Here is a 25,185-nt window from a genome sequence, read left to right on the forward strand (position 1 = left end):
GGTGCCTCACTCAGCTGTGCAGGCTGCTGTGTAGGGAGCCCACAGCTAAACCAGGGCAGTGAGGCCTGCTCCCTGTTCCCTACAGCTCTAACACCAATGTGCCAGGTGAGCAGAGCTGCAACAGACAGGAGCATGCACCACCAGCTACAGCACTGCTACCATCATGCTGGTAATGGGACCCAGACGGGAACCGTGCTTTTAGATCTCGTCCCCTACCCCAGACAAGGCTTGTCAGCAGCCCTCATCTGCTGTCCTGAGCCTAGGTCAGGCCTCCTGTCATGGATCAGTCACCCACTGACTGATGCACTTGGCTATATTCAGAACCCCACAAATGCCCTCCAGAGGGGATACAGTGAGCAGGCTCTCTGTGAAATGGCACTGCACTCGAAACTAAACATTGCCATGCCTGCCCCTGCAGCTGTGAGTTGACCCTGCAGGTGGTCACTGGCAACAGAAAACGCAGAGGTTCAGCACCATTCATCCCACTCACTTGTACTGTGCTCCTGAGTCCAGCAGGTAGATCTCGTTCACAGACAGTGTTCTGTTGGTCTCAGGAACTGGCCTGTTTAGTTAAACACAAAGGGGTTTGTTCCACAGTTTTAAGGTCTCCAGCCCATGTCTGCAGTCCAGAAACCATCTTAAGTGCCAGCTTAGATTGTCAGCTCTGATTTCTTGTGGCAATGATGGAAATCCCACACATGCTGAGCCAAGTATCATACCGAGGAATATATCTGTCTACAGTAAATAGTGCTTCCAGCAAAACCCTCAACATCTGTTCCTGGATGTATTTCAGAACAGTTTGGACTTCATATTCACCCTTCACAGACTTCTGCCCCCAAAACAGCCCTTTTCTATGGCCCCTGAGCAGATCAGCATCATAGTACGTGCATGCTGCCAGCAGGCAGAGATCTTTATTTAGTAAGTGCAGAAGCTCTGGTGGAATAAAGCAAGATGGCAATCAACAGCGACTACATCTCCCTGTTGTGACTCCACAAAGAAGCCAGACAGCTCGTTCCAACTATGTTTGCTGAAGGATGAAAGGAGAAGCTGCGTTTCTCTTACTTGTAGTGAATGATGGCTCCATTTGGACCTGTGCTTGATATGGTAGCAAAACTCAATTCAACGAAGTCTTTCTGTTGGCTGAAAGAAAAGATTGTCATCGCTACAGCACAAGCAAGAGGAGTACACCAGGCACCGGTGGCACCTGGAGTGCCCCATCCTTAATTTCACATCACCTCAGCATTCCCCTTAGCCCTGAAAGCCACGTGGGCAAGTGCACTCAGGTAGAAGAACTGAACAGATTGGAGCCCTGTCATCCCAACCATGTGGAAACCTGCCTTCCATCTCTAGCCTTTCCTTACAAGCAAAAAATTCACCACAGACCACCCAGGGATGAGATGACCTGAACAATTTCTTCTTTGTTACTTATTTGCTCAAAGGCATTTTCAGAGGTCCTATTGACATACACATGGGAGTATCTCTCAATACAAATGCTGCTCACTCTCCCATCAGAAGAGGAGAAAATCTAACTCTTACATCAATTCCTCCATAGTAAGAAAGCAACTATCTCGTATTGAAGTGTCCTAACCTGCAGCACTTCTCATTGCTATCTCAAAAGGAAAGCAGGTATGATCCAGTGGGCTGGGGCTTGTATCTCCCAAGAGACCCAATTCTTCCACAACTCTTTTAAGTGTTCAATGAAATCCTGTAGTAATGGTTTGTCCTCAGGTAAAATATATGCATGTTCTAGACTTCTAAAGACTAAAACAAAAAAAAAGAAAAGGATAAAAAAGCCACCAAGAAAACACCCTCACAGAGGATTTACTTTTTACCTGCGAAACTCCTCTGCTTTGTCTGCAGCAATTATTTCTGTTACCGTTCCCTTTGGAACCTAGTGGGCAGAGATGTAGGTTGAATTAGTACACCAACAAGTAAAGAAAATGCTATACGCTTAAGCACTGGGCTTCGTCTGTGCATTATGAAACCCATTCTCGAAGTGGCGCCTTTCCAGGTTTTCTGTCCTCATTCCTCAGGAATGATAAACACAAACCTAGCAATACTTCGCAGCACATGTGAGAAGTGGGAAGCAGAGACGGTCAAAGCAGGACTGCTGAACCCTGACTAGGGAGCAGTTAGTGGTTACTGCAGTATTAACTTCACTGAGATATATACAAAGGTAACACCTCATAAGGCGGTATCTCTTCACAGACAGGTTACACTAAGCTTAATCAGTTCTCTCCAACAGCCCATAGTATTAGCAGAATTTTTATGCTTTAAAATCCGAAATTGAAGCAGTTGCAGGAAAAACAAAAGGATGTGAAATTTTACTTTCAGCATTTGATAAATTAAAACCTGTGAGACAACTTCCCCAGGACTGGACAGCAGGCAAAGGGGAGCAAGAGTTACGTTTCATAATCCCTGAGGCAGACTTGTTGAGGTACTCAGACATGTAAAAAGGCACCTTCTGGAAGTCATCAAGCCATCTCCATAGGTAAAGTCAATAGATTCAGACAGGCAGTGGCACAGAAGGAGCACAGCTTATTAAGTTGCTGAGTAACAGTTAGCACTCTGCACCTTCACCGTGTACTTGTAACCCAGAGAAAACATGAGTAAATTGTCTTTATTGCATTTTCACTGGGCATGACTGCACCTCTCCATTCATAAACGCCAAATCTGTCCATACTGCCAGACAACACTGACTGATGAGAATAATTCTTTGTATCAAATTGGATATTATTTCATGATTTACAATACCAAACCAGCACAAGATAGTATTAAAACTATATTAAGCCTGTTCAGGTCATTTCTCATACGCTCTGGCTTTGGTCTGTGTAAAATGAATGAGAGTATGTTTTCAACTCATTCAGCTTTGGATGAAAGCATGATTGAAATCCCCCAAAAAACACAGGTAAAACCCCAACTGTTTCCCCACTTTTAGCAAAGGCACTATAAAGACTACCAAAAAGTTTATGCTAATGCAGAGTTTTACATGGCAATAAAATCTCCAAGTTAAAAAAAATTAATACACTACCTCTTTCTCCAGCCAGTTGAAGAGCTCACACAGGGCAACAGCATCTTTAATCTATGTTAAGATAAGCACAAGAAAAGGGAATTGAAAGAATAAAGATTTATCAAGCCACAGTATAAAGAGGTTTTGATGCAAAAAATTCAATCTGCAAGTTTCAGAAACACAAACTAACAGATTATTTAAGTGGTCTTTCCAAGTTCTGCACCCTGTAATTAACACAAGCACTAGAAATGTATCTGGACAACTAAATAAACATTAATAAAGGTTTACTGCTGGGAAGTATCTTACTGTGAAGAATTACCAAGTACTTAGCAAACATTGGCTTTACCTTACACAACTTTCAAGTCTCTCTTGCTTTAACACACAAGATCTTGTATTTCAGATCGTGGAAGGCAACCACACAACACATCTGGTGATGTGTCAGGGGAACATGCCCTTTGGGCACACAGGCACCACAGTCTGTCACAGCTCCTGGCTTCATTCTCGCCTGATAACCCCTGTTTTTCTTCCTTTTTTCTACACGTTTGCAGCATGCAGAGGCAAGAAGCAAGAGACAAGTGTACAAGAGCAAGGCACAATTTTGTCCTCAGGTGGCAAGTAATGAAGTGTCTCTGCTCAGTACAAGTATTTTTACTTCCCTTAAGTAACAGGAAAAGAAAAGCACTGAAAGTAGCAGTTCCCAAGAAGCTAGCAGAAAACATGGGACAAGTTCAGAACTGCCAGCCCTGTTTTAACTAGCATACTTCTTGTGTTGCAAAAATTGCCGCTTGAAAATTAACAGGAAATAAGCAAGACAAACTTCAGCCCCACCATGAACCTGTTTCACAGGCAGCTTCTTTGCTTGAAAATACGAAGCCTCCTGAGAAATCAGCATCATTTCCAGAGCGTCACAATGATGACACAAAACCAAAGTGCTTTGAGAACACTGTCTGTTTCTGAACATCTTGGCCTGTGTTTTGCACCATGCGTCGAAGAATTTCTCTGCGTTCTTTAGGTTGTGTTTATTCAAGTGATAACAATTTGAAGGCTCCACTGAGAAAGACAACAGAACTGGCAAAGGGGAGAGAACATCCCTTTGAGGACCCATAATCTAAACAACACTTCTCAAGTCTGCACAGTCTTCCAACAGAGTATGGTTGGTAATACCCCACAGCAACAAATGTTGCTCTTCATCCCGAGGGAATGCTAAACAAGCAAAAAAACTGCTTCAACGGCAGATGTCTGACAGATAACCATTTTTACCCTGCCATCCAAATTCTTACCTGCTTTTTAATCCAAAACACTAAAACTGAAAGGAGAATGTAATCTCTTTCCCTAAACATAAAGCAAACCTGTTGTCATGTGCAAGGAGGCTCTGAAGGCTTCACTTACATGTGCTCTTCTCATGCCTTCCGTTTCTGATGCATTCTTCACAGCTTTTGCAATGCAGATGGGGGTATATGGGGTGAGGTATCTGTAAGCCTGCAGCAGAAGGACAGGGATTACTTGTGGATTAGTCAGACTACATAATCCTAGAGGTTTAATATCTCAGCCTGGCCATAATTTGTACTTTGGCGGTCTCTCTCAACCTTCAGTGCTGTGAGATACTGGTTGCCAGTAGTCAGATAAAGTGTACTGGGGAATAAAGAGAAACAGTCCCTGACTGAAGAAAGAACAGCCACAGAGAAATCCAAGGAACTAAAGAGTTAACAGCTTGCCACGAAGCAGGGTGAAGATTTGGATATCTTAAATACCATACATATCAATGTCTGAGCCATGGGTTTCATGTTGCTGATGTACACTAAAGGCCAAGAGAAAGCCAGTAAGAAACACCAATCCCAGGGACTAAGTTGGAGTTTAGGCTGTGCAAAGAGACCTAAAAAGTCACCTTCATTTGTTACCCGTCACCCCCAAGCAGCAAGGAGCAAAAGGAACCCAGCCTGGGTACCAAGCACTGGAATTGAACCTGGCAGGCCCCTCAAGACTCTGACTTCTCCAGCACTGAGCATCATCACTTCTAATGATCAGCAGCTCTGACAAACACATTGAAGCCCCAAGAAACATGAAAGGCCTTTGCAAAGATGAGCTTTACATGCCATCCACTTTTGAAAGAAACTTACATCAGCAGTTCGAGACAAAGCTTTCCTGTGCCTGGACAGGGCAGCCCTGCATTAAGAACTTACCTTACCACTGTGCACTTCCCCAAACATCAGCTGTCCTTAGATTAGCCGGTTCTGGGCATGTCTTCAGAAATACACCAACTACGATGACTTGCCCAAGCCTCGCTACCCTTAGCATCAGAAGAAGGAACAAGAACGATGTCTTTTGCCCCACAGTTCTCTGCTCTACCCATTATATATCAGGAGATGGGATAAGCATCTACACAAGCACAGCCCAAGCAGCATGCTGTTTTCCTATTTTCAATGCACCGGCATATGATAAATACCACTCAAATTCATGGGAAAGGCCTGGCAGACCCTCAGCAAAGACCAATTTCACACAAATCCTACCGGCTTACAGTTTCCAAACTCTTAAAAATAGCAAGACAATTATACTATACTATGCAGAAACTAAAGCACTGAAGAAGCCACAAGTCAGGAAAGTCCTTTTATCAAAGTCAGGACAAAACTTCTGAATAGTCAGATTCTTAGATTGGCTTGGCTTTTTGGAGTCTGGTAGGTTCTATTAATCTTCTGTGAAAAGCATATTTACATGCAGCTGTAGGCAGATCTATAAAGGGTTTGCAGATCTGTGTTAATAATGGACTGGATTTTCGCCAGCGTCAATATTTGGCTTTCATGGAGACGGACAGTAGATGGACTTCTAACACTGGGGTTCTTCAAAGCACCCCAGGCTAGTTTTTCAGCTGGTGTAAAGTGGTGTACAGCTGGAGAAAAAGGCCCAGCATGAGGAACTGGGAAACGTTTGGCTCTTTCAGTGACTAAGTGATTTTTAATCAAGACATTTCAGTCCTTCCTCTCCTGCTTTCTAATGCACAGTTCCTTGAGGCAGGGAAGACACAAAGCTGAGACCACTCTTAGAATTCCTGTGCACTGAAAAAGCCTTCAGGCCTCATGAGTTAGCTCTGTTGTCACAGGTATGGCTGCATCATACACACACCTGCAGAACAACCACGCAGCACATGAAACAGGCAGGAGATACCTGCTTGCCTGGTGGAGCAGAAACCTGGTGGTGTGTGAATGCAGACCTACAGCCAAACACTTTTTACAATTCAGTTCTTCCTTCAGCAACTCCTTCAACTGAGCCCTGCGATTCTCAGGTAGGAAGCCCAGACTGTTTAGTAACCTAGCACAAGCACCGATTGTGTTCAGTGGGTCTTTCAAGGCAACATCTGGAAAATACTCACTGGTCCCTAACTCCCACCCATATTTACTCACAGTACGTGTTTGGTACTAAATAGCTTTGTAAACCGGATGGCATTCCAGGGAACGTGAACTCTGGCAAACAAGAGATGTACACAAGATGCATGGAAACCAGCTTATTTGCTCATAGTTGCTGGTGTGTCTTTCCCCGAGTATCTCCTTTCATGACTACCGGAATAATAAGTGGACTGCATGACTCCCAGACAGCGAAGTTCAAGGGTAAGATATAGCACATAAAGCTGTACAGAAATTATTCTGATGCTGCAACTGTCCCTCAGCAGACACACTCACTGCATGAGCAACCAGTGCCTGCAGGTTGTATGTGTCCTCGCAAGGTTCCCTGCTGCAACAGCTCTATCACCCTGTCCCTCCTGTCTTCGGTACTGGATGCCACATATTGCCTGATTTGCTTTAGTGGCTTGAAGATATAAGGGGAACCATCTTCGGACGCTCAGATCAAGCCAGATGCCCCCTCCTGAAAATCCTGCTCAACATCCCTGCTTCAGTTTCTGCAAGTTTCCAGCTCTCACTGCTGGTCCACATAAGGCTGATGCTCCATCCATGGACAGAATGACCCAAATTCACCCTGTTTCCTCCCCCCCTCCCCTCTCTCACTATACTTGTCTTATCTTAAGCTGACAATTCTTTGGATAAATCAGCTTAGCAAACTGGAAGGGCAGCTCCAGCGAGAGCAACCCCAGGATTAACAACCTCTCGATACCTCAGCATAGCTGGATCCCTTCTGCACAAGCTGCAGCCTGCACCATGCTTTGCAGAGGGGAAGCTGAGGCCAGCTGCCCTTACTAACACTGTTCCTGACCACGCTGAGCAGAGAGAAGTATTTTCCCTTGCATGGGCTACTAACCTTGGGAATAGCCTCAGTCAGAGCATAGCTGGCTTTGTCACTGAGCCACACTTTCTCCTTGGCTGAGAGGCCTGCACCAACAGCCTGTAGCTCCGACACGATAGATCCATAGGGCATCACCTGGATTTTAAACTCAGGCTCCAGGGTACAGTCAAGCTGTAAGTGCTCCCTCACAGCTGGGTCCATCATCCGGTCACCATCAATGAAGAGCCTGAGAAACAAATTGGACAGAACAGATAGGTGGGACCACATCTGATAGTGACTGGAGTAAAGAAGGGAAGGAGAAACCATTCTGGTGACATTTCAGGGAGAAAGGAGTTAGTTAATTATGCACTATACTTTGGCCTATATTGTTTTAACCACTGCCCTTCACACAACTTAAATCCTGCTTTGAAATTTAGACATACCACCCTGCTAAGAGGAAAGGAGCTGATAACATTTTTGTTTGTATGACACATTCAAAATGGCTGCATCCCATCATTGCGCTTCATGCAGCAGAGAATAAAGAGAGGCAAATGGTGCCCATTCTCTAATTTTTAAGGGCAACATCTGGAAATTGAAAAGCTACTGTTCCAAGTACCACATTGTTCTTGCTTTTACTGGACTGGAAAGTTCAGCTCCACCTTCACATACAACTGGTACTCACCCAGCCAGGTTTTACCTCAGATGCATATAGCTAGCAGATTCATCTCTTTTTCTTCTAAAGACTTATGCTTGCTGAGGCTCATTATATGGGGCAGTCACAGGAAAGAAGCCTTCTGTCATAAGCCAGCCCTGAAACTTTCCTACACAATCCCTGCAGTTTTGAAGTGACTCATCAATGACATTAGAGAAAAGTTTTCCAATGTCCAGGCCAGTGTTGGCTCTTACCCACACTTCACCCAGGGCTCCAAGGGCCCTCTGCATTATTTCAGGGTGACAGAGGGCTCAGCCATCATACCCACAGTCACCCAGCAAGACAGCAAAGGTGCTGAGGAGTGCAGCAGAGCTCTTCGCTGCCTCTGTAGCTCTGCTCAGGGGAGGAGAGTAATTAATGTTCAAACAAAGTGCTCAGAAAGGACATTAAAGTGCCCAAGTGTAGGTGTTTTGAAAAGACAAATGCTTTGCTAGAACAGCTCTCCCACAGAAAAATGTATCTTGGGGGACAGAAGAGGGGAATACAAGCACCTGATTGTGTTCATTCCTATGACGGCGTATGCAAAAAACACAGGATTGTACTCAACATCAGAGCCTCGGAGGTTGAAAAGCCCTGGAAAATAAGAACGCCAAGAATCACAGTCCTGGTTCATCTTTTGTAACATTAGAGAAAGCCAAAAATAATCTCAGCAAAACACAGTCAAGCAATGAGTCGTCACGGGTACAGGCCGTGGGTCCAGCTCCCACCCAGCTGTCCCACGTCCTGCTGTTTTTCCCGCAATCCTAAGTTTTTGCCAGGAGATGGCACCAGAACTGCAGTTTAAACTCTCCCATCGGGCAAAGAAATGGGGTTTAACTTCTAAAGGAGGGCTGGCTTGGAAGAAACCAGACACAGGCAAAAAAAAAAAAGACAAGGACACACGCTAAAAAAAAAAAAAAAAAAAAAATAAAAAAAAAATTGTGTTTGCCCTTTCTGGTCTGTGTAATGCAGCAAAAGCTCACTTCTCAACAGCCAGGAGACAATGTTACAAGTTACCATTTCATTCCAATCCTTTTGATACTTGAAGGAAGAGGGAGACAGCCTAGGCAAGACTAAAATACTCCAAAGAGCCTTCATTTAGGTGCCTCCAACGTCTCAGGCTGAGACTGCATAGTACTAAGGTTTTTCACAAAGGTTTTATGCCACAAAATTTCAAAGTCAAGAGGGGAAGTAGATGTGCAGCATCTCCAAATCTCTGATTTTAGGGTCAAATAAAAACCCCAGGGTATCCAATTAGCTGAAATGAGTTACTCAAAGCAGTAAGGCCAGCCAGCAGGACAGCTGGGAAAAGAACCAACATGTCCTAAATCACAACCCAGCACTGTATTCATTGAACTGTGCAAATTCTGCCACAAAAGTAAAAATAGAGTTTGATTCTCCCCAGGGAAGGAGTAGGTCACTTGAAAGCAGGAAAGAGCCACAAAGAACTCTTTACTGCATGGGTACAAACTTCCTCTCTCAGCCGACTCCCAATGCAGTAAGGAGGCTACAGCCTCCTCTGAGGCTCTCTATATCCCTAGAAACTTGTCTGGAGTTTAACACAGTGAATTGAATTAGATAAAATTAAAGGCAACGTCTCCCCCTTTTGGACAGGAAATCAACCAGGCACCCAGCAATAAGCTTCTCTCATGACCTCCTCTGGTCCATCTTAAAACCCTTGATTCATAACCCAGCTTGGCTTTGCTGTAGACATTCCATCTGAAAATGAAACCACCTCAGGGCACCAATTTATCATTAATTTAATTGGAGATGCACCTGAAAAGGTGAGACACACAATCTCTACTCACACAGGCCTCCCCAGGGAGGAGTCCTATTCACCACTCTCAGAAGTACTTCTTTCATGAAACAAGCTCTTTGCTCAGTGTCACAGATCCAGGAGAGCCCGCAGACCTCAGCGGGCTGGCTTCACCCAGCACCAGAGACATTGCACTGGCAGTGCTGGAGTTAGGAACACACCACCTTAATTTCTATCATTTCAGATCAGACACGGGACACAGGCATTAGCAGCACTCACACCCTGCCAGCACTACGTTCCCACTGCACCAGTCTATACACTGGTGATTTCTGCACAAAGGATATACAGCACTAATAACAACAGTCCCAGGGAAACCACTGCTGTTTCTGGCCATTCTCGCTTCCTACACACTGGGCTGGGAGCCAGGGCATGGAGACCTGGTCATCCTGGGGCCCCAAACACCGAGGGGACTCTCCAATGGGACTCTGTGACCCTGGGTTGAAACGATCTGGAAATACAAGTTGAGCCCTGACTTACTTGTTTTAACCAAAGCATTTGCCAAACGCTGGAAAGGTAGAGACTGACTTAAAGGGTAGTGACAATTAGGAAGACTACCATGAACGCCGTGTACCCCACCCTCGCCTTACCTATACAAAGCCACATGTTGCATTGCTTTGTTTATAGCCCAGACTTCACAGCAGAAAAGTCTCCATCTTCCCATAGGGTATGGCAGCATCAGGATATTTTACAGCTAGAAAATCTCACAGGTCTTTTTTTCCCCTTTCAAACTGCCTTAGGCTTTATATATAATCTTCCCTTCCCTTTGCCTGGGCTGTTTTTCAAAGGTGGTGATTTGCTGTGTTTCCTGGGCCAAGAAAGTACTCGGGAGCTGCACTGGTGTATTAAGGCACTAGGTAGAAATACAGGGTCACTGCGACCCATTACCACCACTGCACTTGATACAAGTGACCTCTAACGAACACATTAGCTGTCGTAAGTGCCTCTCACCCTGGCAAGGTTCCTCCTTTCCAAGGACATTTATTTTGTAGGAAGAACTGAGAAAGGCAATGCAAAGACTTACATGCTACTTCATCCAAGGCTGTTACCACAAACCACAGGACTTTCCTCTCAGCCATTTTTGAACGAAGGGCTACAATTTTGTCTCTCCAGCTGACCCCTGCAAAACACAGTATGAAAAGCTACAGTCACCAGCCTTACTGGGGATGATGATGTAAGCACAAACCAATGCACTGGGTTTTGGAGGTACCCAAAACATACTGTGCTTGTGCTCCTCATTTCTTTCTAGTAACCGATACGAACTCTCAAACGAGCTGCCCTCCACACATCCATAGATTTATTTTGAAGTTATCTAGTAAATGGCTATTTGAAGTTTTGAGGACAATGGGGTCATTAGCTGAGGTCCGATCACCTTCATGACCTATTCATAGTGGATCATATTGCGCTGCAGTAGTGTTTTTCTCACCACTTTGTAAGAGGAAAGCAAAGGGGACAGGGCAGTAGAAACAGTTCCTGTCTACTGAGAGTTAAGCTTCTTACCTGTATAACTTAGGTCCAGCGTGATGAGAGGCTTGCAGGGTCGCTGAGGACAATCTGTCCAGATTGTATCGATCAGGTTTTCTTTGACGGGCACAAGGTCGTGACCAGCACTCCTCAAGGCTTTGGACATCCTCTTCCACTGATCTACCAAAGGGAAAAAAAAAAAAAAATTAAGAGTGACGGCTTTGAAGAACACACACTGGTTCAGCAACAGCCCCATTCACAGGGGGCATACTCAAGAATCTGAGTCTCCTTCTTTCCATCCAGCCTCTCCTTCCCATTCGTTAAAAACAAAGCAAAAGCTATTACAATTACAGTTCCACAAACACAGCTGCTACAGCCAGTAGCACATACAGAACCTTGCAGACCTGGAGCCTCATGCTTGAGCTGAACAAGTGCTCCAGCTGGGAGACAGAAGTTACTGGAAGAAGCCACCCCAGAGGCTGCTGTAAGGGTGTCTTCTACCCCAGTGCAGAACCACACTAGACCTAAGCTAGACAAGATAAGAGATGGGCTTCCACATAGCCACAAGACTGATCCTTAGCCCATGTAAATCAAGCAAATATCTCCCCTTGACTCCAGTGACCTGTGGATTGGGCTCCGTGTTCTGAAGCATGACTAGATGGATATTCATTCGTCTGATATGAATGGTACCACTCCAGGAACGTGCTTTCTGCAGGGAAAGCTGCAGGGATGCCAAAACCACCAAGCAGGAGTATCAGCATCAGTTTTGCCTGGGTGTTCTGGCTTACAAGCTGGCCAAGGCATTCAGCAACTTTGTACTGAAGTGCCCATGACGAGCCACAGCACAGGCAAAAGGAAGTTCAGGAGTCTGCTTTTCAACTAAGGTCACTGCAAGCCCAGAGAGTAGTTCTTGTGTTTTGGAGCCAATGCACTGATGTCGAGCTCTCATAATACATGCCTCAAACCAAAATCCAACCTGTTTTGCCTGACAGTTTAAACCAGTTGAAACATCGTTAGCTACATCATACAACAGCTTAGCCAGAGAAGCAAGGAAGCAAAATCTAGTTGCCCAACCCAGAGATAAAATAAAGTAAAACCAACCTGCCGGAATAATGAAAGGGTCCACTCCCACCTTTGAGCCTTCTGGGAGGACACTCACTAGCCAGTCCTCCTGAGTTGGTGTATCTTTCAGACCTTCAGGGATTTAAGAAAAAAAAAGAAAAAAAGAGGTTCAAAGAAGCAGTCATACTGAAGCATTCCCACACTACCCAAAAAGTCCAAGCTAATGCATCAGGTACACCTACTAATGAATGTCTAGACCCATGGGTAAGAAGAGTCACAGGACACTAAAGCAGGAGCAGCAGTGTACCCAAGATATCCCTAAGCCCCTGCTTGATAGGGTATCTCTACAGCACAAGTTGTAACATGTGCAAAGTGACCAAATAGCCTGTGATTGTTTATCAGCGGAGCAGTATCCCAGCCTGCTGTGTACCCATTTTCATGAGTGTCCAGTTGCTATCCATTTGATGTGCAGCTTGCAGGAAGTAGCGTCCATCGGTCCACATGGCTGCATGCTGTTCAGTTACTATGGCAGTACCTAGACAGGAAGGCAGAAAGATGGAGTCATTTAGAGGTGGGCAGTCACCATGCAGAGCCACAGTCAGCAGGGCGAGTGTTTAAAATGCACCCCAACACCCCAAAAGGCAGCTCTGCTCACTGTTCAAAAGTTAGTCCAATTTCAGTGGAGATATTCACTGTTCACCCTGCACTATGACCTTCCAAATCCTATCAGAGACAGTATGCACAAGGATGCAGCTTAACAAATCACCTCAGATAAATTCAGCTTAAGCATATCTCAGCCAGTCAGTGGAACTGGGTAAATGGGACCTTCCAGACTTTCTGTAACAGAGACTGTGGTCTCCACTTGGCTGTTGTCACAGTAACACATACTGGACATCCCTGGAACTCCATCCCATCTTCTCATGGGGAGGAAGCCTGGGCTCTGGCCATCCACATGGAACAGCTGTTACTAGGCTAGCAGACATGGGTATCACTCCCAGCTGTCAGCTGCACCCCCTTCCCAAATGTTACAGCTCTAGCAGAGATGGCTGACAGGAAATACAAATATAAACTTCTGCTGGTTTCAGTGCCTGTCCCATTCCACTGACTCCAGATGGAGGGGTGCAGGCAAACAGCTGAGGGACAGTGACATCTCAGCAAGGCACTCTAGCTGCCTTGCCCCTAGTGATTCAGAAAAAAACCCCACAAAAACACCACAGCACAAACAGAAACTGAATCCGAGTCTTTTGAGTCTCTGCATCTTGACCATACTCTCTGGTGACAGAGCCCACATTAGCAGAGTTTCAAATATGAATTCACTGTTTTCTACCAAACTCCCCAACACAAACTTCATTTTAAACTGCTTCAGCCTGAAAAGATGAAGCAAGTAACACAAGATAAGCCCCTGTGTGAAGCCTCACTGATATGCTGAGCACTAGGCTGGGAACACAGACCTTCCAAGTACATAACAAGGGCTCAAAATAGAGAGGAAGGTTATGAAGAGGCCATGCAGAAGGCGTGAAATTAATACAGGATTCATGTTATCCATTAACAGCAGCCCACAGCCCTGGCTTTATCACCTTCCACAGGAGGTCCCAGAGTAGTTCACAGGAACTGATGAATGGACCCTCCAAACACATAGGTAGCAGTATTTATTAAACTGATTTACAGTTGGGGCAGGAGGGGGAAGACCTCAGTAGACACTAAAGTGAGTTTCCAACAATCACACAACAGAGTAAGTTGCAGAGCTTAGGGTACAGTTAAGTTAAAAACTAGATCTCTTGAAACACAGACCTACCCTACAGCCAAGAAAACATCCTGTCTCGGCAAGATAAGCAAACTTTTCCGCAGCGTTCAGTTTCCAAATGCAGTGTTACTGGCCTTGGCTCTGTTTAAACAGAAAGGCTAGCTAAAGTCCATTTACTATTCATCCTGCCCAAATGGGCAATGCAAAATTCTATTCGTACTGGCTGCACATCAAAAGAAATGACTGTAGGTTACAAGCACTACATTGAAGAGTTAATAGGATTTTACTTTATGAGAGGTTCATGCAGGGGTCAAACATTTTCTGGAAACTTGTTATTGCACTGATATTACATAATTCCAGTGGGTAGCCAAGACATAATTCTGCAGATGCTGAAATGAGAAGAAAACAGTCCAAACAAGCTGGATAGGTCTCCTTTTCCATACCGCCTCTATGCCATGAATGAGACTATTTCTTTACAGGGGAATTATGTATGTTAGCAAAAACCCAAGTTCTGGAAAGGTACCTGCAGAGCCATCAAATCCAGAGATGAACGCCCGTCTGCAATCACAGGGTGCAATGTACTCGCTCTAGAAAACAAAAGAGGCAGCAATTATTTATAGCAGCAGGGGAGGGGGGGGGGGGGAAATCAGCTGATGAAAAATATTTTGATAAGCTTTTTCTCCTAAAGGACACCACAGAGAGAATGAAAGGAGTTAAAAATTCTGGGCTCTACTCCACTGGAACATTTAATCATCTGTGATTATATTGTATTTACGTCCAACTGGGTCTTTTTTTTTTTTTTTTTTTTTTTAAGCTGCAGCACTTTTCTCCCACAAACATCTGTAAACACTGAAGTACTCTGCAGATGTTTATTTCACACTCAACTTCCCCTTCAGGCAACAAACAAATGCTGCCTTTGAAGCTGCAACGTGAAAGGAAGAGAAACCAGAAGCACCCCTTGATCTTGGGGACCAGAGTAATCAGCACATAAAATCTGTAAAATTCACTATCTCCAGTGAAGTCCCCTCACTGACATTTAAGGTTTTGGCTGGGAGAGAGTTAATTTTCTTCATAGTAGCTGGTATGGGGCTATGTTTTGGATTTGTGCTGAAAACAGTGTTGATAATACAGAGACCTTTTCATTATTGCTGAGCAGGGCTTGCACAGAGCCAAGGCCTTTTCTACTCCTCACACCACCCCACCAGCGAGTAGGCTGGGGAAGCACAAGAAGCTGGGAGGGGACACAGCTGGGACCACTGACCCCAACTGACCAAAGGGGTCATGATGTCATGCTTAGCATATAAAGCTGGGAGAAGAAAGAGGGAGTGGGGGGGATGTTCGGGGTGATGGCATTGGTCTTCCCAAATAACTGTTACGCACGACAAAGCCCTGCTTTCCTGGAAACAACAGAAACACCAGCCTGCCAATGGGAAGTGATGAATTAATTCCTTTGCTTTTGCTTTACCTATTAAATTGTCTTTATCCAAACCCACAAGCTTTCCCACTTTTACCCTTCCGATTCTCTCTCCCATCCCACTGTGAGGGGAGGCAGTAAGCAGCTGCAAGTTGCTAGCTGGTGTTAAACTGCAACAAACAACTTTGTTTTCCACATCAATGACATTGAAAGAAAATCATCAAGATAATAAAAGTGTAAAAACTTTAACCCTTATGACCTTCCATAATTAGATGCTGATCCTCTCACTTCTTCCTTGCCTACTGAAAACCCAACTACACCAGCAACCACCAGATCATGGTTTGGTGGGTAAACAGGAATCAAAGACTACTAGTCCATCCTCATCTCAGACCCATCACAGCCTGTGTTTGTTGACACGTCTGTTGGCAGCATTAAAGAAGAGTCTGACAACGCACAGATACCTAACATCCACAGGAGCTGCCAAAATTAAAAGAACAACTGTATCTTGAAGTGGCCCACACACCATTTTTATGGGATTCCATTCTGGCAAGTTCAGAGGTCAGAATTGCTGAGCAGACCTGTTAATTAACTAGCATAACTCAGCAAATCAGCTTAATCCAGGCTGACAGTGCCAATGTTTGAGCTGCAAAACCCCTGGATTTGTACCTTACAAATGGTCTGAAACCAAACTCTGTTACTCTGCCCACAAAGTTCCTCTGTACCCAGCTGTGTTGCGGCAAAAGAAACATTTTAGGGACCCAGCTGAGAAGTCACAGCCCAGTTTTCAGGTGGGTTTAGTTCCTACTGCCATAGATACTGCATTTCCCTGTCTCTGGCCAGGGCTATGTTCAAATCACCTGATTGTTAGAAAATACTCCCTTCAGATATGGTACTCTTCACTGTTCTAAAGGCAGCAGAGGGTTCAAAGCACAGGAGTGTATGAGAAGCACAATCGCAGCACCTGGGACCAACTCTATTTCTGTTCTCAGTCACCCCATGGTCACCCCTCCAGAACAGCTATATCTCTCCCCTCCTTGGAGATGCCCTAGGCAGCAGCTACCAACCATTCACCACACTTTGAATCTAAGCCTTGGGACAGAAAAACCCACAGACCAAAAGAGGATCTGGCTGAGTAGTTTTTGCTTTTGTTTGCCACTGAAGATTCCTGGGATATGGTCCCAAGAAATCTTCTATTTTATCCAACCACTAAGGAAAGTTGGCAGAAATGGGGTGGGTATTGAGACCACGGGTGCCCTCATCTCTGAGCCAGTCCAGTTCCCTGTGTCTCTTCCTGTCCAGCCCCAAAGGGCTGTGACACATGCTCAACAACTGTGGGGAGGAGAAGGGTCAGGATACCCACCTTGGGAAGGGATGACTGCCCCCTGCATACCTCTAGCTGATGGGGTGGATCCACATCAGCCCACCACAGCACCACTATCACCACCAATCCCATTCAAATAATGACACAGGCATCAGCAGACAGAGGACAAAGTCATTCAAGCAGCAGAATCAAGCGCCCATTCCCCTGGCTGCCTGTCAGCAGTAAGACAGAACGTGAAGGCAGTGTGATGCTGGACCTGAGGAATATTCCCCATTTCAGCATCTCCTAATTCAGCCTCTTGACTGCTACAGCTCCCCTCCTCCTACACTTCTCAGCTCAAAGCTGGGATACCATCTCCCAGGGTCCAGCGCCTAAAGGGGATGCTGGAAATTTCCCACTGTGGATTGTATCACTAAGAACATCTCAAATCAGACCAGCAATTTCTCTTCCCTTTCTCTTGACCAATGCAGCAGAGGCTACAGGCTAGTCTGCTTGTGCAGACAAGCAAACTCACATTCACGGGAAGGGTTAACACTGAGCTAGCTGCATTAACAGCATAGAACAATGAAATAGATTAAAACAATTTTTAATCTAAAAGAAAGAAAAAAAAAGTCTGTTAGTCTAGGTCAGCTTTTACTAGATTTAAAACTATCAAAGACCTTGACTACATGGGGAATGCCTCATGCTGTTCCATTCACAGGCAAATCCAGGGAATGTTTTAAGAGTTTACAATGAGGCAGATGGGCTTTAGAAGGGAGTATGAGGGATCTGGAAAGGAAGATGGTTCATTCATCTGTCAGTCTGAATTCTTGCACGCCCACCTGTTCTGTTCCATGCAGCAACCCCCACTGTGCAAAGATAAGTCCATGTTTCGCACGAGCTAAAATTACAAGGGGAACACCTGCACACGCCACACAAAGTACAGGCCGCAGCACAGTCAGAGCAAGGTATTACCCTGAGGCTTGTCTTGAAGCTCCAATGACCTTCACCCTGGCTCTCCTCAGGCCTTTCAAGTCTGCTTTCCACCACACCTGTCAGTCCTTGACATGCAGACAAAACTGGGGGCTGCATCACAGAAACCCTCAGCTAAGCCAGGAGGAACCACAAAAAAAAAAAAAAAAAAAAAAAAGTGGTGCTTATCACCAGAACCTGCACAGTTGGGCCATTAACATGTAAAAGCTTATTCTATCCTAAGGTTAACCAAGATCAGCAAGGAAAAGTACAGCTTGCTGCCTTTAGAGCTATGACACTGATGCCTTAAAGAACAAACACTGCTGTGTACTTGGAGGGAGGTCGGTATTCACTGCCAAGAACCTAACTGCATTGGTAAGAACTGGAACAGGTCAGTGCAACCTGTGCACAAATAGTCTCTTGCTTTATAACTCTACTGATTCCTTGGCTCAGAACAAGTGTGTGTCAGAGGAGCCAGCTCTGAGCAGAAGACAGCATCTCTGCCAATTCAAACATGGGGCCCTGAGCTGGGCAGGTGCTTCCTTGATACAGAAGACCAGCCAGATCTGACCAAATTTGTTTTCACCAAGTCAAGGCCCTGGGGGTAGAAGCCAGCCCCAGTTAAGCTGTGACTGGCTCCAAACCCAAGCCCTAATCCAAACATCATTCCCTCCCATTAAGAAGAAAGCTCCTCCAATCTCTGAATATTCCCATATGGGCAAACTTCAAATTCAATGTAAACCGGGTGACTCAACACAAAAATGAATCCCGTGTTTACCACTGCAACACCCCAAAAGGTCAGACAGGTATTTTTAACCAAACCACAAAGGATTTAGGTGCTTCATTTCCAAAAGCATGGCATTTCACCCTTCCATGATCCTTTGACACCTCCAGCCACAAGATCCACCCAGCGCTCATGTAAGGAAGCAGGGCTCTTTGTATGGACTTCAGCCTACTTTTGGCTGGTTACTCCCCTCCTTTCTCACCAGCCTTTGGACCACCCATGTCACCAAACAAACAGTCCATTTCTTCTGACTTCTTATCACCAGCATCAAAAGTTTCAAAAATCAAAGCAGCCAACATTCAGGGATGGCTACAAGAGCCACAAGTCCAAGGTAACAGGAGCCTTGGTTAAGCCAGAGTCAGAGCCAGCTGTGTTTGAGAAGCTCTGCAAGTCTTTCAGCTCTTTACACAACTAAGCATAGAAAGCAAAGGATACAACTGGTGGCAAGCCTCCTCGCAGTATTACAACCTAAGCCTTCTAGCCTTGGCTGGAAAACCAATATGAAAAGCATCACAGAGCTCAGAGCTCAAACCCCAAACATCCCCAGTGTTACAAAGAGAAATTAGTCAGCAAGTTGCAGCATCAGAGTGTATCAGCATCGGACCAATCCAGGGGTTCCTTTGCAACCAAGAAGGGAATAAAGTTTCCCCCAATCTAAACCCTTTGTCAGCACCACAGGAGGGAAAGCCCTTTTTGTTGACAAGTTCTCTGATGTGGATCCCAGGACAGCCTCAGGAACAGCTGAGAGAGGAAAGGACAGCAATAAGTAACTTGGGTTGTGGGGAGGAAATGGCTCAAGCCACCAGAAGCTTGGGTATCATTAAACCACAGTCTTCTGAGTCATGGAGGGAAGCTGCCTAAGAGCAAAATCTGACTGCAGGGCTGTAAAGTTCTTTATTTGCATGCAATAAACAAATGCTTTCCTGGAAGATGGGGAAGCTGCAAACCTCAGCTCATGACAGTTTCCCTGGAATCAGTAGGCCTGCTCCGGGATCAACAGGTTCCCACCAATGCTTAAAATGGCACCAATTCCCAAACCTCACAGACAAAATCCTGCACTAGCTAGTCAAGAGGCGCCAGAATCATCAGCTTTTAGTAATTGTTTCCATTCAGATAGATTCGCTCTGCAGAGAAACCTGACCAACTTGCCCGGCAGGAAATAGCAACATGGGGTTCTCTGCTTAACTGCATTCTGTCAAGGAAAAGAAAGCAACAGAAAAACCCAGAAGTCCTGAGGGTCACATTCTTCAACTCACATGACAGCACTTAACGTCTAGTGAAATGAAACCAGAGTTATATATGGACAGAGGCAGCTTGAGGCAGGAATGCAGCAGACAATAGCAGCTGCAGAAAACTGCCTTCCCTCTACCTGCCCAAGTTTGGATCTCCCTAAGAGGAAACATGATGCTGCACATATGGTCCCAAGGCGCAGGCAAGTCTGGACCTAGCTCACCCCAGTGCAAAGTCAAGGGCAAAGGTCCTGATTCAGTTTTATTTTGCTCTCGTGCACCCTGGGGTAAAAGGGAGCTTTGGGTGTGAGCCAGGAAAGCTTCAGGTCTTTTCTTTCCTGAAAATGGCTGAGGAGGGAAAAACCCTTGGAAGTTCTTGGGTCTCCTAACAGCAGAGTGAAACTAGCATATGAGCAGGTGGGGAAGGTAAAAGGCAGTTCAGCAATTTAAAATTTATGTTACAGACTACAGAAATCTTAACAGTGGAAAACTGCACACAACACAGTTACCGCCACGGGTTACCACCCTGGGCCCAGACTTCCCTCCTGTCTTTAGTGCACAAGACAAGCTGATGCAGAGCAGCATCAAAAGAGAAGTGTCATTGCAACACATCACCTCACTGCTCTCCAAAGGCCCCTCCCTCTGCATGGAATCTGAGGGCTTTAGCATAAGACAGCAATTCCAGCAAGAACTGGATGTAGCAAAGGGAAAGCTCTGCAACCAGTCCTTCGCCACCTCGCTTAAGAGTTATGCGTTGATCAGGAAGTGCTAATGGGGAAACTAAAGCCCAGATAATGCCCCTTCCTCCCCTAGTAAATCTTTTCTTCCCAACAGCCAGGATGGGGACAGCAAGTGCTCTGGCAAGCTCCCTTTTTTACAGCGTGAGCTCCCTGGAGACAATCTGATGAGAAGCTGCTGGTGGAACATCCATGCTGATTTGTTACAAGAACATAAAAACTCCAGTCTCCTGAACAGACTCCAGAAACTTTTTCCAACATGACGCTTCTCAGGTTACCCAAGCTTTTATGCTAGAACCATTAAAGCAAGTGAATGAAGGATGATTTTAGTTATCCCTGGCTTTTATTTCTTGTAGGGAAGGAAAATGCAATCATTCTCATAATCCATCCATCCATACCTGGTGAGCATCTCCAGAGGGCACTATGTAGGCTTGCACAGGCTCCTGGACATACTTGGGACTCTTCATCACCTGCCGCAGTTGCTTCAGCAGCTCTGTTGTAATTTTTGGACTCATCTTCCTACCTGCAACTGAAATAAAGTACAAAACTTCAGAGCTTCTCCAGCCATCCCAGGCCACTCACATGCACAGGCTGGAGGCCATCACCACTGAAAACTCCCCTTGAGGACAAGTGTGCCAACATCATCCCTCCCACCCAAGAATTTCTCCTGTCCTATCACTTCACTTATGTTCCTTGAGAATGAGGGATCAGGTTGAGGCCACAGAGACAAAGCTGGTCCATGCCGTAAAGGACCTTTCCCATCTCATCAAGCACTGACATGCCCAGTAATAATGACACGCAAGCTTAACATGTGCCAACCCTCCTTGCACGTGGGCAGCACCAAGAAACAGAGCACCTCAGACATGCCTTATGACAGCCAGGAAAGGTCTCGGGATGTCACACCGATGGTCCCAAATACTCACAGATCAGAAGTAGCCCCACCCATCACATGCATAAAGAACAGCGTCCAGTCTTTTCACTCTGGGGGCAGAGATGCTGTGGCTTATACGCCACAGCAAGCCACGCACATCAAGACTCGGAAACGGACAAGTTAAGGTGGCGATTTTTAGAAGTTTCACTATAGCCCAGGTTTTCATAGTGGATTGGTGACCAGACTAACTCAGGGCAAAGAAATTACTCCCAAGGACATACACAGGGATGTGTTCAGTGGCCATATTTACCTCTGGGCTGCACATTAGTTCACCTAGCAGGAAGAATAGCCCATTGAGCTCTCACAAGTGACTGCCAGGGGACAACTAGGGATGCTTAAGGAAAGCTTCTCTGAAGACCTTTGGCAAATGCTCTGCAGATCTCAGCTGGTGTCAGACAGGCAGGGATGGGGCACAGGCTAAATGAAGACAGCAGATCAGAGGGCAAAACAAGGGCACAGGCCAATTATCCTCCCTTGCAGTGGTTTTGCAATAGATATATCTTTAGCATTGCAGTGAATATCAGCCTCTCAATTTACTACCCAGAAACCGTCAATAGCTGGGTCCCGCTGGGAGCACCGTGCACAGTGATGCATCAGGTCATGCTGCTGTGCTGGCGCGAATGAAGGCTGCAGTGGAAGGCACCAGCTGATTGCAGAGGATATTCAAGCTGTGGGGGAGGCCTGGCCTGAAAGCCTATGGAAACCAAGTAACCTGAACTTCAGAAGAGGTTCTCTCTGTGTTTTCTTCACTCACATCTCCAAAGGGTGCCCAAAGTGGGATATTCCCCTTCCCATTTCTCTATCCATTCCTTTCAAATTTTTAAGAACATGCTGGGATCCTACAACTTTAATGCTGTCGCTTTCCAGGGCAAGATTGGTAGGCTCTGTGCTGCCTGAACACCAGCTATGCAGTATGTTGTTCTGACCAGTGCACTCCACAGCTCACTTCACAGCCATGTCTACAAACAGATCATAGGTGGGAGAAGCAAATAGTATGAAACTCAAACATTTTTTGCTTATCTAAGCACTTAACTCTATTTATACCGCTATAACTACCCAGAAGCCCAAGAGACATTACAGTCTTATGCCAAAACACAATAAGGCAGAGTCCCTGCCCTGTGATGTTTGCCATCTACACAAGAAGGCAGAAAACCTGCCTCCATTTCACAAGCCACAGGAAGACATGATTTGACCAAGGTCACACAGCAGCGTTGTGACCAAACCAGGAACTGAACCAAGGTCTGATGCATTCAGGTGTAAAAATCTGAACCCGAGACCACCATTCACACATCTCATCCCAGGAAGTTTAGAGCACACCAGGCTTGTGACTGACTGTCTGCCCACAGGTGCACTATGTTTTACAACCCAGACCACAAGAAGCAAAACAAGCACAAAAGGCACCATACACTAAATCCTCAAACTGGTATCTTGACTCCAGTGCCTTTTCTGGGATTAGATTACACCTCAGATTTATTTCCAGGACAAATTCATAGGCTACACTGAACTTTATTATACTGTGATTGTTTTTGTCTGTCCGTTGTAACAAGTTGCTGTAACACTCTCTAATACTGCTGCTGATTTATGTTCAGACAGAGGAAAAACAGAAAGGAGAGAGAGCAACAACACAGCAACAGGCCAGCAGAAAAAAATCCCTTTCTACAAACTCATAAGGACACAGCTTCCTTTCTCGACCTGCACTTTGTCTCCAGAAGCCTGAAAGTCTCATTTAAATAGGCAAGGAATGACAAGGCTTTGCCTTGTAATAAAGCTCCTTGCTGACAAGCTACAGTTTTCTTAGCAAGCAAGAGATTCTCTCAAGGCTAAAAAAAAAAAATAATAATTCATTTAATTTATAAGTACTCTCACTGTCGAAAGATTTGCTTGCAAATATTAAAAATGCAACAAAGCTAGATTAGCAACAAAAGCCATGTTAAGAAGAACATCTAAATTAGACAACCCCTACAGTATAAGAAATCACTTTAAAAAAAAACCTTCACAAACTTTCCAATAAAATTGTCTTCAATTTCCAGAGAAAGAGAAGCTATTTTCTCCCATATCTTTGGTAGTCATTTACTCTGGTCCCCCTATAATTTTTAACAGGTGACCTTTCCTTTCTTGGCCGTAACTATAAGCCTCTACCAAGTTAAAACATCTTCTCTATCATTATTTAATCACTCCAAACACAGCTCAAATGAAGATAGTGGATTTAGCAGTGCAAGACACAGTCCCCTTCTCTGACCTAACTTTTTCAAAGGTATCAGACTGCCATGTTACCTGCCTCTGTAGCTCCCCACGTCTGGACGCTTCTTGCCTCTGCTCATGCACAATACCATTCAGCTCTTTGCTTGGCCTTCATAAGCTTCACTGTGCCTGAGAAAGCAAAGGGCAAAACTGAAACAGCTAACAAACTTTGCCCCCCCCATAAAACATTCTTATTCCCCAGCAAAGAGCTGAGAATGCATTAATACTATGTTCCACTGGCAAGATTAGAGACGCACTGAGGGTGAACCGTGGGGGAACAAGGAACATCAAGGGCCAGGCACTTGCTTGTCAAGACTTACGATTAAATCTTGCAAGCATGTGCTGTTTTATGCCAATTTGATTTTGCAATCCTTCTGTCAGAGGGCACTCCCCATTTTACACATGGGGAAACTAAGGCAGAGAAGCAGCAACTTGCAAAGTATCAATACAGCACGATGGCAGTCAGAGGTGGATCCCAAAATCTGGCATTGTCTAGACTTACATTACCTACACCTCACCCAAACTGCGGGGAGTCAGTTCTCCAAGAGCCCAGGCCAGATCCTACCCGGATAGCATCTCCATCAGACATGCAGGGTAAAGGATGACCACAAAAATGTTGCCGGGGAGCCAGACACCTCCTCCTGCCTCCTTCATGCACACTGCGCGATGGGCTGCTGCAGCCCCAGGCCAGCAACGGTCGGGGACACCAGGCCTGCTGCCTCGGGGGCACGGCAGGGCCGCGGCGGGGAGGCAGGCAAGGCCAGCCGGTCAGGCTGCATCGGGGTTGCCTGTGGCTGCTGTGTTAGACCATCCTGAGGGTTTACGTCCTGTTTGCTTCAGATAGGCTCGTCCTCCTGTTAATTGCCTTTTCGTTTTCTCTTTTACGAATAAACTTGTTCAAAACAAGCACGTAAGCTCGCATTATCAGGAACCAGCAGCACCACCTCAAAACCAGGCCTCTCTGGCCCGGGCTGGCCACAGGCAGGGCAGCCCAAGCACTCCCGTACCGAGGCACAGACCCCACGACTCGCCCCCCTGGCACCCACCGACACTCCAAACGCACCGGCAGCCCACCCAGGCCGCACCCGGGCCTCCCCCAGCCCCACGCAGGGCTGACAGGGCCGCTCGGGCCCGGACACCCCGACGGGGCCCGGCTGCCGGGGAGGCCTGGTGCGGGTCCCCGCAGCCGAGCTACCGCGCACACCGAGCGCTCCCCGCCGCTGCCCCCGGGCACCCCCGGGCCTGCCCCCGCCCCGCCGCTCCTCACCTGCCGCCGGCCCGCCCGCCGCCCGCCGCCGCGACGTCAGCGCCCACGTCGGCCGCCGCGCCCACCCGCCGCTGACGTCACGGCGGACGTCACGGGGGAGCCGGCGGTGTGAGGCGGGAGGCGGAGCCCGGGGAGAGCCGGGGCCGGGACCGTCCGCCGCGCGCCAGCCTCCGCCGTCCTCTGAGCCCGGCGGGGGCAGCCCGCCCCGGCGGCCCGGTGCGGTCCCCGCTGGGGGAGCCCGAGGGGGGCCCCGTCCTGCGGAGGAGGCGGGCCGGGAAGCCGGTGCGAAACCCGGGGCAGGCCGAGCGCGTTGCAGC

General features: G+C 46.4%; 1 protein-coding gene across 4 annotated transcripts in view; it reads right to left on the bottom strand.

The window, feature by feature from the left end:
- Positions 1-24,975, bottom strand: part of XPNPEP1 (X-prolyl aminopeptidase 1) — a 32,018-nt gene extending 7,043 nt beyond the window's left edge. Inside the window, exons 1-15 of one of the 4 annotated variants that reach the window (XM_037399842.1) lie at positions 24,869-24,975; positions 23,635-23,730; positions 20,828-20,958; positions 14,517-14,580; positions 12,680-12,784; positions 12,289-12,381; positions 11,224-11,367; positions 10,748-10,843; positions 8,423-8,504; positions 7,256-7,466; positions 4,400-4,489; positions 3,032-3,082; positions 1,833-1,891; positions 1,063-1,140; positions 491-562 (exon numbers count right to left, since the gene is read on the bottom strand). In XM_037399842.1, coding sequence (XP_037255739.1) covers positions 491-562; positions 1,063-1,140; positions 1,833-1,891; positions 3,032-3,082; positions 4,400-4,489; positions 7,256-7,466; positions 8,423-8,504; positions 10,748-10,843; positions 11,224-11,367; positions 12,289-12,381; positions 12,680-12,784; positions 14,517-14,580; positions 20,828-20,944 — 1,262 coding nt within the window. In that variant the 5' untranslated portion in view covers positions 20,945-20,958; positions 23,635-23,730; positions 24,869-24,975. Of the gene's footprint in view, positions 1-490; positions 563-1,062; positions 1,141-1,832; positions 1,892-3,031; positions 3,083-4,399; positions 4,490-7,255; positions 7,467-8,422; positions 8,505-10,747; positions 10,844-11,223; positions 11,368-12,288; positions 12,382-12,679; positions 12,785-14,516; positions 14,581-20,827; positions 20,959-23,634; positions 23,731-24,119; positions 24,142-24,868 lie in introns of those variants that run through there. The other 3 variants (XM_037399843.1, XR_005106128.1, XM_037399841.1) reach the window with 3 other exon arrangements.
- Positions 24,976-25,185: the final 210 nt, after the last annotated feature.

The sequence above is a fragment of the Falco rusticolus genome, chromosome 9, assembly GCF_015220075.1.
Source record: "Falco rusticolus isolate bFalRus1 chromosome 9, bFalRus1.pri, whole genome shotgun sequence".
NCBI lineage: Eukaryota > Metazoa > Chordata > Aves > Falconiformes > Falconidae > Falco > Falco rusticolus.